The sequence below is a fragment of the Amblyraja radiata genome, chromosome 17 (genome assembly GCF_010909765.2).
Source record: "Amblyraja radiata isolate CabotCenter1 chromosome 17, sAmbRad1.1.pri, whole genome shotgun sequence".
NCBI classification, from domain to species: Eukaryota; Metazoa; Chordata; class Chondrichthyes; order Rajiformes; family Rajidae; genus Amblyraja; species Amblyraja radiata.
Window position 1 is genome coordinate 30,968,545 of NC_045972.1, and position 17,158 is coordinate 30,985,702.

Genomic DNA, 17,158 nt, shown 5'->3' on the forward strand with positions numbered 1-17,158 from the left:
AATGTGGCACAAAGCAGGATGGGTGCATGATGGTCAGTACACAGGGTGGGCTGAAGGGCCTGTTTCTATGCTGTATGATCTCCACCTCTTCACAACCCTACATTTTTCTCTTTTGAACTTTATTTTGTACTTATCATTTGCATTTCTCACAACATCAACATTTGCTGTCTCCAAAAATACTTTCCTCGTGTTGTCTCTGCTATTGCGACTGGCTATAGCCTTTCTGTGTCCAGAAACCCCTTCACTTCAACTACCTCCTTCAAAATGGTGACCTTTGGTGCAGGTGCTGACTTTGGTAGGTTAATTGGCCACTGTAAATTGTCCTTGGTGTAGGTTAGTGGCAAAAAAAGAATCGGAAAGGAATTAATAGTATGTGAAAGAGAATAAGCTGCTGCTTCTTCCTGCTGTCACTGCACTTCTGTTTGCACAAGAGAAGACATGTAAAGTTATTACTTCCCATAACCTGGGGCTGCACAATAATAATAATAATAATACATTTTATTTATGGGCGCCTTTCAAGAGTCTCAAGGACACCTTACAAAAATTTAGCAGGTAGAGGAAAAACATGTAAGGGAATGAAATAAATAGTAGAGACATGACTAGTACACAAAGTAAAGACAGAATACAATTCAAAACACAATATGAGGCAATTAATGCACAGATGAAAAGGGAGGGGGACGTGGGGCTAAGGATAGGCAGAGGTGAAGAGATGGGTCTTGAGGTGGGACTGGAAGATGGTGAGGGATGTAATTTTATTGAGCTCTAATTACTCCATTCCTCCTTTTGGCCACATTTTTTAGAATTATATAAAAGTAGAGTTTATAAAATACTTCCACGTTCACTTTTCCTTTGCTGGTATTGTGTTAGCTGTTCTCATTCTTTGCCCTTGTATTTTAAGATTTTCTCTCAGTGCTTTCTATATAACTCCCCCCCCCCCCCCCCATAATGTATATGTCAAAAGGTTCTTTGCACTTTCATTCACACCCTGGACTATACACCCAGCCTCGGAGACTCTTCCGTTCTCTCCCTCGTGTAGGTGTCCACCTGAATTAACCTTGTTTAATTGTCAAATCTCCAGAACTAAACTCAACATTTTATCCATGTTGGGGTTGGGAAATGCAGTGATCAAAAATCTTCCCCTATACCCAAGAGGATCTCATTAGTTAACATAAATTGTCTGTAGCAGTCATCCACCTGTGATGTTGGCTCAGCACTTTGTCTATTTTTTAATTCCTTTTCCACTGGGAGTGAAGGACATGCCCAGGGTGACATGCCAGGCATATCTTCCTGCCCTGCATATTGCAACTTCTACATTATTCGGTCTAGGTTCTTGCTGTCTAGCTGTGATTGATATTGGTTTATTATTACTTACGAGTGTCGGGATACAGTGAAAAACGTTATTTTGCATGCTATCCAGTGGCATCGTACTGTACACGAGTACAATCATGCCATACGCATGTACAACCAGAGTGGAGATGTAGTGTTACAGCATTATCGTGCCTGATAAGTTCAATTGCACTGGAGATGTGAAAGAGTGGACCGATTATAGAAGATCTTCTTCTGGAACCAGTACTAAAGGTGTCACCACACTCCAGCGCCACCTGGACTGGGGCGGGATCTGATAACCTTATTTACAGCTTTTCCCCACGGTCACCTTGCTTTCCCCATTCGGAGATATTTCCTCCCTCACCATGGCTTTAGCTTAATGCGTTTCTTGTTTTCGTCCTAGATCTGACGAATGGTCTTTGAACTGAAACTGTGACTGACTGACTCTCTTCCAGAAGATGCAGCCTGACCTGTTTAAAATTTCCAGCATATTCCATTCCTGTAATGGACTCCCATCCTTCAGTTTTTCAACTGTCCCAGTCTCCAGTCAGAATCGAGTCTCCGCTACTGTCTCAGTACTGTAACCTTGTGTGGTGGTGTGCCATCTGCAGAGGTACCTTGTACGTTGCTTGCCCACACAGAGTGCAAACCTAGTGTAGACTTGGTAGCATTTATCTTTTGAGACACCAGGCTGCAGATGCAGGATCTGCTTGAGTAGATCAATGGGTCGAGTAACATCTGTCAAGGGTCAGGCACTGTTTTGGATCGAGACTCTTCATTTGGACTGAAAGGAAAGAGTAGGGGTGAGATGGCCAGTTGAGAAATGAGAGGGGGAGAGTTGGAGCATATGCTGCGTGCTGATTAATTGATCCAGTGAGGAGGGGCTGATTGGCAAATGGAGCCAGGTGGAGGTGGGGGAGAGGGGGGGTGAAATAGTGGAGAAGGTAACTGAGAGTGGAAGGCGATGAATGGAGACAACAAAGGCTGTAGATGATGGAATCTGATAAGGAAGGAAGTGGAACCAAATAAGGGAGGGATGGGGGCAGATGGGGACAGAGGTGGGGGGGGGGGGGTAGAGGGAACCCTGTGGGAGGAGTGTATGGCTGATAGGTAGATGGAGTATGGGAGGCTGAGGAAAGAAACTCGGTGATGGGCAATTGGGAGGAGGGCTTGGGGAAAAAAAAGAATGTATGAAAGGACCTGGGTAGATTGGAAGGAGGGAGAGGGAGACAGAGACAGAGACAGAGACCGAGAGACCGAGAGACCGAGAGACCGAGAGACCGAGAGACAGAGAGACAGAGAGACAGAGAGACAGAGAGACAGAGAGACAGAGAGACAGAGAAGAAGAGGGTAAGCAGGTTACCTGAAATTGGGGAATGTAATGTTCATGTACTCTGTTTGTCGATTACATCGTACCAAAAGTTTGTTGCATCCAATTTATGCTCAGTTCTGGTGTTATTTCCCTCCTGTCCCTTGCACTTAGTTCAGCCTCTCTTATGCCTCATCGTATTGCCTGTCAATGCTTTGAAGTGTGTCTTGGTAGTTCCTCTCATCGGTGACTTGGTGAGAGAATTTTGCATTTGCGCTTGAGTCCATTTGAGTTCAGTGATGGGAAATTATGAGTCACTTAACCTTTAATGGAGGAATGTGTTTGAAGATTTCCCAGTGCTTTGTTGGAAGGGGCAGTCTGCTTCTTGGAAGACAACTTCCTGGTAGAATGACAGGAGAATCCATTGGCACTCAATAAATGTGATGTTTATAAATGTAAGCAAGTAGAGATCCTTGCGCACCTTCTTTGTCAACACACCTGTGTGCTGGGCTTAAGACAGGTCATCCGAGATGTTAACTCCCAGGAATTTGAAGCTGCTAATTTTACCCATTATTGACCCATCAGTAAAACAGGCATCCTCTGTCTGAAGTCATCTATTAATTCTTGGGTTGGGTTGACAGGTGTTCTATCTGTCAATAACTCAACACCAGCCGTGATCTGGCACTGATTGAGGTCTGCCAATGAGGATCTCATTGATCCACTTGCTAAGGGAGGTACAAAGGCCCAGGTCTTGCAGCTTGGTGATGAGTGTGTGTGGGGGCGAGGGAGGGGGGGAGAGGGGGAGAGGGGGGGTGAGCAGCAGTTTGACATTTGTGTTCCTGTTATCCGCATGGTCCAGAGCAGAGTAGGTTTAGCATCAGCTGTTGGCCTGCTGTGGCGAAGGGTAAAATGAAGCAGATACAGGTCATATTTGAGGGAGTAAAACCAAAGTTCTTCGCTGTATCTTGGTACATGTAACAATAATAAACCAATACTTTTTTCTCTGTAATATCTAACCCCTGCCATGCTTGCTCTACGGATGTTTGATGGTGGGATAGTATAGGGGAGTCTTGGGCAACATTTAATCTGCGCTGCATTTTCTTGGGGCCCCAAAATGGAGAGAGCATACTTTTCTACCTGGACTGCATGTTTATAATGAGCAAAAGTATGAAATAAGCCTTCAGTTGTTGTATTTTATCTTTTTGCAGATGGTTCAAGGTTGGGAACAGTGATTGCATCTGATGAGTGCAAAGGTGCAGTGAGGTCTGCCGTTGAGAGCTCTCCTTGGGACAACAAAAATGCTGCGGGATTTCACCAGAGCTGTCTGTGAGTAAATGCGCAAGAAGGAACTGCAAACGCTGGTTTACACCGAAGATAGACACAAAATACTGGAGTAACTCAGCGGGGTAGGCAGCATCTCTGGAGAAAAGGCAAAGGTGATGTTTCGAGTTGAGTCTGATGAAGGGTCTTGACCCGAACCATCGTCTATTTCATTTCTCCAGCGATGCTCCTTGACCCGCTGAGTTACTCCAGTATTTTGTGTCTATCTTTTTGTGAGTAAATGCGATCTTAATACTGGCTACAAAAGTAGTTACGATTCAGAGTTCAGTAAGTTTTTCTAGGGTCACCATCCTGTTGAACGCTGAAGGATGTCAGAGCGAAGGCATAGTTACTTTTGGCGGGCAAGTTTCCTTTGATCCCTCCACTGCGGCGCTGGTTTGAACCTGTCTCTTTGATCAACTTCCTCCCGCAGCCTGCAGCCAAACGTGGTAACACTGCTGAATCTTTCCAGGACACCAGTCATGTCATGTGATTATGTATTTCCTCAATTATAAAACGGAATTTCTTATTTTTATTGTTGGATGATATTAAGCGTCAATTGTATCATCCTCCTTAATAGTTCCTTTGTTGATTCCACAGTGTGGTGAGGCGGATTGGATTTCCCAACTGAGAAGAGGTTTGTTGCCTGGGATCCAAGGCAGAGTTGGGGGAGCACGAGGGAGAATGTTGTGCTATCCACTGCTTCCTTCATTTGGAGAAAGCCAATTTCCTCTCCTCCATTTGCTCCAATGGTTTATTATTGTCACATTACCGAGATACAGTTAAAAACTTTATTTTGCATGCTAGCCAGGCAGCTCACACCATATACTGTATGATCGTGCCACACCCAAGTATTATGTGATGCAGACAAAGAAACCGTGCAGAATATAGTGTTACGATATATTCTACAGTAAATGTAGGTTACCAGAGCAAGAAAGGCTTAACATTGGTCTGCATTCTCTTTTAGCTCAGTTTCAACTATCCCCTTGGCTTTGAGTGCAGGATCTGGTTTGTGTGACTAAGGCCCTTGGGGTGGCCCTGTATCCATAGTACGAATATAGTAGCTAGATTGTGGATTGGGCACACAGTACAGCTTGGGTGCCCGTGGCGGATTTGTGACCCAATAAACAGTAACCTGGGGAGCATTAAGAGTGAAAGCTTTTAAGTTTATGATTGGGAATTTTGAGTCAAGTCGTGTGAGCTGTGTCCAACATTGGAGATTCCATCAGGGGAAGCACCAAGGGGTTAGTTCTTCCATTGCGTTTAGTTCAATCAACCTATGTCATTGCTGGAAAACAAAGGCCCAGGTCTCACAGAACACTACATCATGGAAGTGGCTGTTTGCTCTTTTCTGCCCATGATGACTCATTTGGAAGGTCTGTTCAATTATTCCCTTTCTCCTTCTGACCCTGATGTACCATAGATTGCTCTGAGTTAACTATTGAATCTGCTTTCACTGTTTGTATACAACAATCAAATCTCCACCTCTGAAACGTTAACCCTCTCTCCCTCCATTGATGCTGCCTGAGTTTCCACCGTTTCTGTAGGGTTCTCTTTCCAGCTTTTCCTGATCTCCCCCCAAATTATGAAGAGACAGTGGCAGAAACCCACAGGGTGTGGTGCAGTGGGAAAACCGCTCCCTCGCAGCTCCATTGACCCGTGTCAAGTCCTGACCTTTAGTGCTGTCTGCACAATGTTTGCATGTTCTCCCTGTGATCTCGTGGGTTTCCTCCGGGTACTCAGGTTTCTTCCCACGTCCCAAAAATGTGTGGATCTGTAGGGCAATTGGCCACCCCGCAGCATTAGAGGGCGGTACAATCTGGAAGTTGTATGAATATTGAGAGCATGATTTATGGTGGGGAGGGGAGGGGGGGGGGGGGGGAGATATTATAGGGAATGGGGGATGATGTAGATTTGATGGGCTGAATGGCTGCCTCGAGTCATAAAGAAATGTAGATCAGAGGAATGACCAATGGCCAGTGGGACCTTTAGGACATTCAAAGGGCTAGACATTTTTAAATGGTAAAGAAGGCCTGGATTGGATTTGGTTCTTGGTTAGTCACTGAAAGTTCGAAATGTGGAATTAAACTAGTTTCCAGAAGCAAAATACAGCTGCATCCCAAGCTCAGGATGATTGGCGTGAGCCTTTGGCCTGGGGAAGCACTCATTGGAATATTGGAAGAAGTCTGACTCGCGCTCAAGTTACTGTGCACCTGTCGCTGGGACTATTGCAAGCCATTGAGCTGTTAGCTGGGAGATACATACCAGCAAAGGAGGTAAAAGTTGGAGCAGGCCAATTGGTCCCTCCACCTCCTGTGTCACTTGAGTTCATGCCTGATCTGATTGCAATGTTGGGTTTGCAGTTGTATCTTTCCCTGGTAACTTCTGTCCCTCTTGTTTTCTTCTGTCTTAAAAATAGTAGAGATCTCTGCTTCCCCCACTATTTGAGGAGACAATTTCCAAACACGTCACCCTCGATCTTTAACGGACAACCTCTCAAATTTTAAATGGGTCCAGGACGTCCCATGAGGGGAAATAACATCTCTACCTCCATCTTGTCGGGACCTCTCAACATCTTAAACGTTTCAACCACTCTCACTCTCCTAAACCGCAGCAATTAGAAGCAAGTGTGTCCAACATTCCCTCAGGAGATGACTTTTACTTGAAAAGCAAACTGCTGCTCACGTTAATCGGGCCGGGCAATCTTTACATCCAGTTCCTTTGAGTAGTGCAACAAGATGTTCTATGTCCTACAGATACAGCTGACAAGGCCTTGGAATAATGCCTCATTTAAACAGGATAACGCCTCATTGTGCAGTAATCGCCCAGCTTTGAGAGCCTATTTTACATCTTAATGTTCTAAATTCCATGTGACCACAGAGGACATGCTGGATAATGCAAGCTGTGACACAAGGATATTGAAGCAGGAGTAGACTACAAACCTGCCCTGCCATTCAGTATAATCATGGTTGATCTCTGCTGGCCTTGGCTCCTCTTCTCCAACCTTAATTCCCCAATAGTTCACACATTTATCTAGCTGCACATTAAACATTTCTAATGTACTGGCCTCCACAACTCTATGGGGCAGACAATTTCAGAGATGCATCACCTTCTGTGATAGGAAATTTCAACGTTCCTCAGTTTTAAATAATTGGCCATTCATCTTGTCACTGTATCCCTTTGTTCAAGATTGCCCCATGAATGAAAACATCTTGACGTCTGCCCTGTCATGCCCCTCAAAATCCCATGTCTCAATAAGGTCAGCCTTAATTCTTCTGGGAATACTCAGACTACAGATTATCCAGAAGCATAAGGTTTCACTGACTATGTTAGCACGGCAACTGGCTTGATGCTGGAGTTGCAATTGGCGTTCCTGTCGTTGGCACCCTAATCCTATTGTGACAATGCAGGAGCGGGTGCAGAGGAGATTCACCAAGATGTTGCCTATGAGCTGTTCAGTTTTGAGAAGAGACTGGAGAGGCTGGGAATTAGGGAATTTAGTCAAATTGGGAATTGATCCTTGGTTCCGTTCCTGTCTCTGTGTGACGCCACACCTGACCCGCCCCTTACTCTGCTGTGAGTGAAGGGGCTACAGATGATTGAGCGGTTTCCCAAACAGTTAAAGACTCTGGAAGGACTGCACTGCTGCTGCATGGGTGCCCTCTCCTGCACTTGGGCTGTAACCCCTCACAGCGAGTGGAAAGTTCCACGGGGCCACAGGCCAGGATCTATCCCAATTCAGAGTCATTTGCCTGGACCCCTGCTGGAGCTTTGAGGTTTGTAGGAATAGTCCCGCGATTCCACAACTGGTGCCTGAGCCCTGGCTGGCCTGTTGTGCCAGGTCACCTGCATGCCTTGTCAACCAGGCTACAATGTCGAGTGGAGGCTGGGCCCAGGTGTAAGCATTGAACTCTGGAATCCTTCTCTGTTAGAATCATGTGTTTGCTATCAAAGTGCAGGGGTTGGAGGGCTGCCAATTTAACCGATTGCTTGTAATTTGAAAGAAACAATGCTGGGATAACCGTCAACTGGATGGGAAAATAAACAAATTGGTTAGCCCAAACTTGTGCCGCCAAAACATCTAGCTGTGTTTCCCTCGTGAGCCACAGTCTGTAAATATAATTCTCAGTCTGCAGAACATTTTGAAAGCGTTCTGAGATGTGGTTCGGCACTTTATTAGAGAAAGATGTTTGCTAATAAGCTAATGTTGCTTTGAACCAGCATTCACAGTCAAAGGATGCAGCGTTACAGATGGAGCACAGGTCCCAGCTATAGATCGCAAACCCCTGCTAGAAATTTATGAGCAGCTCTTTAAAAATGTAATTTTATAACAAACCCCATAAAGGGACAGATGTAACTTGACGACGTAACTTGTTGGTTTCCCTGCAGAGGCATGTGCGCACGATATTTCTCCTCTCTCACGGTCACTGGATTGTTTCAAATGGAATTAGTCATAGACAGGAATTATGCAAATTACATGAGCCTGAGGGCAAGTTGCTGTCATCTGCTCCAGGAGGTTCTGGGTGCACTGGTGGACAGCAGCTCTGTCAGCTGTAGCCCTGCGCTATTCCATTTAGACTTTTATACTTTAGAGATATACAGTGAGGAAAAAGGCCCTTCAGCCTACGCAGACCAGCGATCACTCCGTACATGAGCACTGTTCTACGTACTAGGGACAATTGACCTTTTTTTCCCCAACACCAATTAACCTACAAACCTGTACGCCTTTGAAGTGTGGGAGGTAACCAGAGCACTCAGAAGAATCCACGCGGTCACAGCGAGAACATACAAACTTCATACAGACAACACCCATAGTCAAGATTGAATCCAGGTCACTGGTGCTGTAAGGCTGTAATTCTACTATTGCATCACTTTCTTGAGTGACAATCAGGTTTAATTTTCCCGATTAACTCCAATTAAAATCTATATCGAGCCCCAACCCAAATACTGGAAAGTACTGATGGTGACATAGGGAACTGCAGATGCTGGAATCTTAAACAAAAAGCAGTGCTGGAAGAACACGGTGTGTCAGGCAGCATCTGTGGAGGGATTGGACAGACAGCATTTCAGGTGGGGGGTGGGAGGAGCTGGGAAAGAGGAACGAAGGTGGGACAGACCCTGGTATGTAATATGTGGATACATTTGGGGGAGTGGAGATCATAGTCATAATCATAATCATTCTTTATTAGCCAAGTATGTTTTGCAATATACGAGGAATTTGATTTGCCATACAGTCATACCATTAAAACGCAACAAAATACACAAAATACATCTGTGTCGGGGCAATCAAGCTCCTGCATCGGGGGGGAATCTTGGCTCCCCCCACACCGGGTGATTAACCCCGGGTCGGGGCTGGTCGAAATCTTCTGCGACTGGAGCTTCCCGACTCGGTCTCTACCCGAGACTGCGAGCTCCGCGATGTTGAAATCCGCAGGCCGCGGGTGGAGCGTCGATCCCAGGCAAGGGATCAGCTCCGATAGTACGTCCACGTCCCAGCGGTGGGGCTCAAAGTCAGTCCCGAGCAAGGCCTCCAGTTCCTGATGTTAGGCTGCAGAGCAACCGGAGATAAGATCTGGAAAACAATCGCATCTCCGGCAAGATAAGAGACTGAAAAAAAAGTTTCCCACGACTCCCTCCCCAACTCCGCACATAAAACAAACCAGAGAACATTAACACAAATTTTTAAAACACACTAAAAATAACAAAAAAAAGACGAAAAGACAGACAGACTGTTGGCGAGGCTGCCACCGTGCGGCGCCCCCTGGTGGATTGGCGGATTGACGGCTGGAGGTGAAAACGTGACAAAACGGTGTCAAATACAGAAAGAAGAAGAGTGAAATGCAAGTTGGAGGGAGGGGTCTGATAGGACGGAAGCAAGGGGAGGAGTAAGAAGGGAGTTAAATGGGAGGTAGATGCAAAATGCAGGAGAAACACAGCCGGTCCGAACAGCATCTCTGGAGAAAAGGAATAGGTGACTTTTTGGGTCGATGCCTTTCTTAAGAATGGGCGATGTTAGACTCTTGAATGGGGTTTGAGAGTACAAAGGGGGAGAAAGGGGAAGGATAATTGGGTTGCTGGGAGGAATTGGTGTGCACCAAGATAGGGAGGAGGACAGGGAAAGAGAGGATTGGTAAGGCGGTGACATTTTGCATCTCTTCCAACCTCATCTGCTGCATTTGGTGCTTCCGATGTGGCTTCCTTTACATTGGTGAATCCAAGAGTAGACCATTTTGCTGAACACTTGTACTTGGTCCACCGGTCTAGGATCTTCTGGTTGTTAAACAGTTTACATTACCATACCGACCTTTCTGTCCTGGGCCTTCTTCATTGCCAGAGTGAGAACAGAATCAACTGGAGGAACGGATGCTTATTTCCACTTGGGTAGCTTAACGCTCAATGGTATAAACATTGAATTTTAACCTCTTCTCCCCCCCCCTAGTGTGCAAACTTATCTCTTGCCATCTCCAACCACCCCAGTCAACAAGCTTCTTTCCCATCCTTGATATGCTCATCTCCTATCCCAAGTCACACATTTCCCTTTAATCCCCCTGAGATCACCCTTACAGAAACATCTAAACTTCTTAGAGGATTGGACAGGGTAGATGCAGGGAAAATGTTCCCGATGTTGGGGGTGTCCAGAACCAGGGATCACAGTTTATGAATAAGGGGTAGGCCATTTAGGACTGAGATGAGGAAAAACTTTTTCATCCAGAGAGTTGTGAATCTATGGAATTCTCTGCCACAGAAGCCAGTGGAGGACAATTCACTGGATGTTTTCAAGAGCGAGTTAAATTTAGCTTTTAGGGCTAAGGGAAACAAGGGATATTGGGTACTGATTTTGGATGATCAGCCATGGTCATATTGAATGGCGGTGCTGGCTTGAGGGGCCGAATGGCCTACTCTGCACCTATTTTCTATGTTTCTATGTCCTCTTAAACCCATATCCCTCCCTCTAGCTTTACATAACACTCCTCTCCTTTCATTACCTGACATTCATTTATCTCCTTTTCACCTCTTGATGTTTTGTGTCTGGACCCTTGCGCAGACTGATTGGAATCCTTGTTTCTACAAAGTTTAGAGGGATGTGGGCCAAACGTGGGCAGATGGAACTAGCTCAGGTAGGTATCACGGTCAGCATGGACGAGTTGGGTTGAAAGTCATGTTGCCTAACGCTGATGGGGAAGAATTGGAAGAAAACAAGAATGGGAGACAGAGGACATTATCTTAGTACGTGCAAGCAGTGTATGGGTCAGATCCCAGAACTGGGATGGAATGAAGGGATGGACATGTGTAATGGAGATGATCAGGTCACCATGACTCTGGGGCCATTCTTTAGCACGAGGATCTGGAGGTCTTTAAACAAGGGCAGGTTTAGAGGAAAGTCGCTGAGTATCAGAGGGCTTGATGTGGGAGAGTTCTGGATGAGCTGAATGGGTTGGCGTGGTAAGCCTTCAATTATTAGATTCTTGTGGTAACAGAAAGTTGGAGTGAGAGTCTGAAGTAATAAAGGGGGTCATGGGAAATGTATGTCACTGCAGAGAACTAAGGTTTGGCATGAGAACAGGCAAAAATATGAGTAGCATACCAGGTCCCTGAAGCCTGCCTGAAGCAGTTCAATATGATCATGTTTGTTGTGCCCTAGGCCTCTTTCTCTGCCAGTTCCCCATAATCTTCGATTCCCTGACCTTTTGAGAAATGTATCAATAGGTTGACATTCTCCAGTGCAGCACCCTTGTGACAGGACTGGTACCAGACCACAGAAATACATTTGCCCCAGTCATCTTCCTCTTAATCTTCTTTTTCAGTAGAGACACCGCCTGGGTCATGTAAGGATTCCGAGGACAGATTGGAATCTAAAATTACTGAAAGGAGGGAATGCTTGGCTGAAATTGCAGATTCCACTGGTAGACTAATTAGCCACAGATTAGTACAGATCTTACATAATGTTAGAATTAGTTAATTAGTACAGATCTTGTAATAAAGATTCAAAACCTTTTGGGTCACGTACCATAATAAAAGTAGCAGCAAATTCTGAAACCACACCAGAGTGTTTCAACCTGTAGCTCCTCTGTTAATGCTCCGTCTGATCGAGCACCTCAGCCCTCTAGGGTAGAGAATTCTGGACTGGAAGTGGACTGGATTGTAGAATAGGAAGGCACGGAGGAAGAGAGAGGCACCAATATTCACATTGTTGCTAAATTGGTCTTGTGGTTTCTGAATTTGCTTCCACTCTTATTATGGCACATGTAGCGACCTCTTAGCACCACCCACAGCATATGGACTAAACTGTGACACAATCAATGAGATAGACTTCATTAAGTCTTACAGCACAGAAACGGACCCTTCAGAGGAAACCCATACCATCGCTTGGACTCATCGCGACTTCCATATCCATCTCTTATCAGAAAATGGGCAAAATGCATCATGATGGGCACAAAGTAACCCAAGAAATTCCCCCATCCCACCTCTCTTCACAAACGAGGAACAGCACCTCATTTTGGGGCTGCATTAATCCAGGCAAATGGTGAATGCCATCCTGACTTGTAGATGATGGAATGGTTTTCGGGTGTGAGCGGGCAAGTCACCTACCACAGCATAGCAAGTCTTTGACCTGCTCTTGTAGTCTGTGACTGGTCCGCTTGAGTTTGTGGTTGTTGTGAACCTGCTGCACTCCAGATGTTGGTGCAGGCATTAATGCCATTGAATGTCAAAGATTTGTGGTTTAGCTGTTGCCGGAGATGGTTCTTCCCTGCATTGTGAATGTTACTTGCCACATCAACCTGTTCCTGTGCCCAATCAATGACCTAGCATCATCCTGGTGGTGGTAACTCACACTGAAACATCCAAACCCCCAACCCTGTCCTACTCCGGTAAACTGCGCAAGGCCCGGCAAGTATTAATAGTAGATGTTGCGTCCTTCCATCAATGTAATAGAGGAGATGGTAAAAGGCGATAGCCTATACTGAAATTTAAAATAGGTGGAACATTTGGATACCACGTTAAAGACCTGGATATAATTAGGGCAGCACGATGGCACAATGGTAGAGTTGCTGCCTTGCTCCTGAAATCTCCAACAAGAGGCTGCCAACTCCATGATGTTAGGCCGCAGTGCGTACGGAGATATGATAAGGAAAAAAAAATCACATATTCGTCGGGGTAAGAGGTTACAAAAAAGTTTCCCCCACCCCCCACATAAAACAAGCTAAAGAACACTAAAACATATTTAACACATACTATAAAACAACAAAGAAGGAAAGGTTCGATCCTATCTCTAAATGAAACTAATGATATATTTTGGATTAATCTCCAAATCATGGGATCTTCTCATTCCCTGTGGATCTTGAGTCCAAGAGGGCTGTATCTTGTAATGAATTGCCTTGTCCACTGGACTGCAGTGGTCTCCAGAGCCCAGTAAGCCTTGCGGGACAGGGGCTGTAGCTGCCTGCTCTTAGCAGCCTCCCAAGCCACTGAGACACACTCTGACAGATGACTTGTTCCAGACCAAGTGTTGGCGCATAGGATCAGAGTTTAATCAGTCAAAGCACTTAAAACCCAAGTGAAATATGAATTGGGCCTTCTACAATGCTGGAGCTTGGTCTGAGGGCCGGGTTAAAATTCTCCAGGGGTGTCTTGGCCTTCGGTTGTGCCCCTCGGATGTAATTACAATGTGCATATGGATGCCAGTTGTGATGGAGGGGTGAAAATTGATGCAGTTTAACTCCCTACAGCAGGAATGCATCAAACCGAGGAGCCTGTGACCAGCTTTAAACTCTTTGTTAAAATATTTATGATATAAAAAAAATTAGAGTCTGGGAAATTATCCAGCAGGGAAAGGAACGAGTTTGCAATTATATTGTCTCTGAGTTACATAAGCCATCTTGCAGCCAAGGAAGTACATTATGAAGTATTTTAGTTTAAATCAGATTCCACAATAGGAATGTTATAATGGCCATCCTTGCATTTTTGGGCAGCAGATGGTTCAATTGTGTGCATGGGCTACCGTATGTGTGCGAGTACACTCTCAGAGGGAGAAATGGAGACACAGCGAGACAGAGGGAGAGAGACTTGCGGACAGATGGAGGGGAATACTCATGCAGGGAGTGGGAGATTCATTAGGACAGAAACCGGTCCTTTGGTCCACCATGTCTATGCTGACCATCAAGTGCCTCTATGTACTATTCTTCTTTATTCAAACTTGGACAGGAGCTTACCATGTCTTGGTGATTCAAGCGCTTACATTTTAAATGTTGCGAGTATCTCTGCCTCCACCCCCCTCTCAGGCACTGCGCTTTGGATTCCAACCACCCTTATAATGAACAAATTCGTGCTTGGATCCCCTCCAAATATCTTACCTTAAAATTATAGCCCTTGGTCTTAGAATAACTAGGAAAGATCAACGAGAGAAAGAGAGGAAAATACTGCTGAAAATCTGGAATTGGTAGGCTTGGGTTTGTTCTCATGTTGAGGATCACCATCTGCTAGTCGCATTCAGTAAACTTGTGCTCTACACCGTAAAGTGACCCTCATCCCATGTCATGTTTCTGATCCAGATCCTTCCTCAATGTCTGTCTAACACAGCCCCATGTCCTGACGCTCAGTAAAATTGATCTGGGTAAAGGCCAGCACAAACAGGACCCGACCTGGGTTGAATGCTAATGTTTTGGCAGAAAGCAGACTTCAACTAGCTTGACCGGAATCCAATAAACTTGAGTTTTTAGGAGACACAAAAAACTGCAGATGCTGGAATCTGGCACTCAGTGTGTTGAGCAGCATCTGTGGAGGCAGGGTGACGGTTAACATTTTGGTTGGGCCCTGCACCAGGACTGGTGCACCATGCAAACTTTATTGACTGTGGTCAGGGGGTATTGAGTGCGGAGGTTGGAATATCATATTATAAAACCACATTTTGGTTGGCGAATGGGTTGAGCGTGGTTGACCATTTTAGACGAGTGGGCTTGCCATTAATGATTGCCATTATTTTATCTCACTTTTCACACAACTGTAAATTCAACATGTCTTGCCTCTCTCCCTGCAGATTTAAATCTCCTTTGGGCACTGGTCACTGCTGACTCACTATGCATCCATCTCCAGGAACTCCATAATAAGCTGCAGTACAGACAACGGGCCAAGTACACGGTAAATGTTGCTACACTTCGCACGAGCATGTAACCCCGTGGAAGCCTCTGACAACGCTTTAGTTCCCAACTTCACCAGGTGGAGAAGTGGCCAACTGAAGCCACATAAAATTCTTTGCTTGGCTGTGGTGCTTGTGCACGTACCAATAGGGTTGTGGTTGAGTTGTTCGAACATGGGGTCATCATAACTAACCCTGTCCCCGAGTGTGGTACCGGCAGTGTATGGGGAACTGAAGCAGCATTGCAGTTTAAGGTAGTGGGAAGGTGGTTTCCCAGTAAAGTACCTGATCTGAGTTTGTGCTGAAGGTGGGATTGCCCACAATTACCCTCTTCCCATTTTGAGCAGAAGTTCAGGAGTCTCCCTCTTTCCCAGTCCATTTTTTTGCTGCATGAGTTTCCTGCTGATGTAAACTGTCATGGGTTCTGGGGATGATCCTTGTTCAGTGGGCCCCCATTCAGTCTGTGAGATTAGAGCGCAGATGCCAGGACATGTGTGCTCCACTTTAGCTGAATGTGAGGTGCATTTGGTGATCTTTCACTTCAGATTGTGATTGGAGCAACAGCGTGCTGTAGAGTTAAGTTGTTATGTGGGATTAATGGTTGGTTTCATTTCATTTGCAGAAAGATTACTTTCCAATTAACTACACTGTGCAAGTTCATTATGAAGATATTTATCGAACGATAAATGTTACTCGGATGGTAGGTTTGAATTCAAAAAGATCAACCTCTCTTTCCTGGTTTTCCTAACATGTCTCTGGATTGTGAACCTCTGAGCTATGAATCCATTGCGGATTCAGAGTCTTCCTCCTGCATCTTGCAACTCTCCAACTGTGCCCCTCTCGCTGGGTTCCAGAAGGATGGATATGTGGTGTTGGGGGTTACTTCTCTCCACTCTCCTTCTCCCATCCCCTCCTCTGGGGATCCATCTTCATGTTGGTGCCCTTTTGTTTTAGTATGTGGCATGCAAAACTCTTTCTGGAGTACACTGCTTTCTTCACTACAAGCCCCATCAGGTTGCCAATGTTGCATGGTTGTGCTTGGGAAGAGGAGTTGACTCATTGGATGGAAAACCACTTGCTTAGTGGGGCATCTATAACAAACTCGGGTCATCATGCCTCATCATGCTTCATGCCTCCAAGATACCTTTGGAGCTTTGACCCTATTGTAACTATCAAACAAAAGGCAGCAAATTCACTTACTTTGCTAACTTACTTACTTTACTCATGTCTAACTTTAATAATGTCAACCTTAATAAGGTTTAACGGTCAGGAGTATTTAGTAGGTTTTGCTGTTTTGTAGAGATTGAATCCCGTGTTTAGTTTGAACCTGGCCAGTTACTTATGCATTCTCATCTTTATCTTCCATTCGCTGCCTGTCTGACCCATTTTGTACCCAACTTCTGGAGGTTTTACTGATCCATTGTAAAAGCTTTTGCCTGCCGAATCAGTCATTCCAAATATGCAGTGCCCTGATAAATATGCACCAGGACTTTCTAAAGCTCTAACCTTTGGAGACATGAAACCTCACCTTCCAACTTTTCCAGTTTTTGTTAAAGAATGCCAACATGTTAACATTTCAGGTGGAATTTGTACGTTAGTGTTGCTTCTAGTCATTTTAATGAAAACTGCTTGAACAGACTTATATTTCCTCAACAATAACTGACGATAGATGGAATGAACGCCAGCAGACATCGGCCACTTTCAGTCCAGTCTTCCCTGTCTGTCAGAAAATAGTGCAGTACAGACTGTTCCTTCCATTGCTGCTTCTTTCAGAAAGCTATTCTAGGAAATAGAACAGTACAGCACAGGAAAGGCCTTCGCCCCACCATGCCTGCACCAATCATGATGTCAATCTAAACTAATCTCATTTTTCTGATCATGTCCCACCATTCAGGTGTCCTTTTAGATGCTTCTTAAACACTGCTATTGTATGCTCCCACCACTACTCTTGGCAATGCGTTTCAAGCATCTATCAAGGGGAGTAACTCATCTTCGACCAATGTCAGTTGGTCCCTCACTGGGAAACACTTATGTCAATGGGTAAAAGACTCTGCCTATCAAACTTGTCA

The 17,158-nt window shown here is 45.2% G+C and overlaps 1 protein-coding gene across 2 annotated transcripts in view; it reads left to right on the forward strand.

The window, feature by feature from the left end:
* il34 (interleukin 34) overlaps positions 1-17,158 on the forward strand; it is a 50,785-nt gene that overhangs the window by 23,321 nt on the left and 10,306 nt on the right. Inside the window, exons 1-4 of one of the 2 annotated variants that reach the window (XM_033036010.1) lie at positions 1,830-1,939; positions 3,844-3,961; positions 14,991-15,091; positions 15,712-15,789. In XM_033036010.1, coding sequence (XP_032891901.1) covers positions 3,934-3,961; positions 14,991-15,091; positions 15,712-15,789 — 207 coding nt within the window. In that variant the 5' untranslated portion in view covers positions 1,830-1,939; positions 3,844-3,933. Of the gene's footprint in view, positions 1-1,829; positions 1,940-3,843; positions 3,962-14,990; positions 15,092-15,711; positions 15,790-17,158 lie in introns of those variants that run through there. The other variant, XM_033036009.1, reaches the window with a different exon arrangement.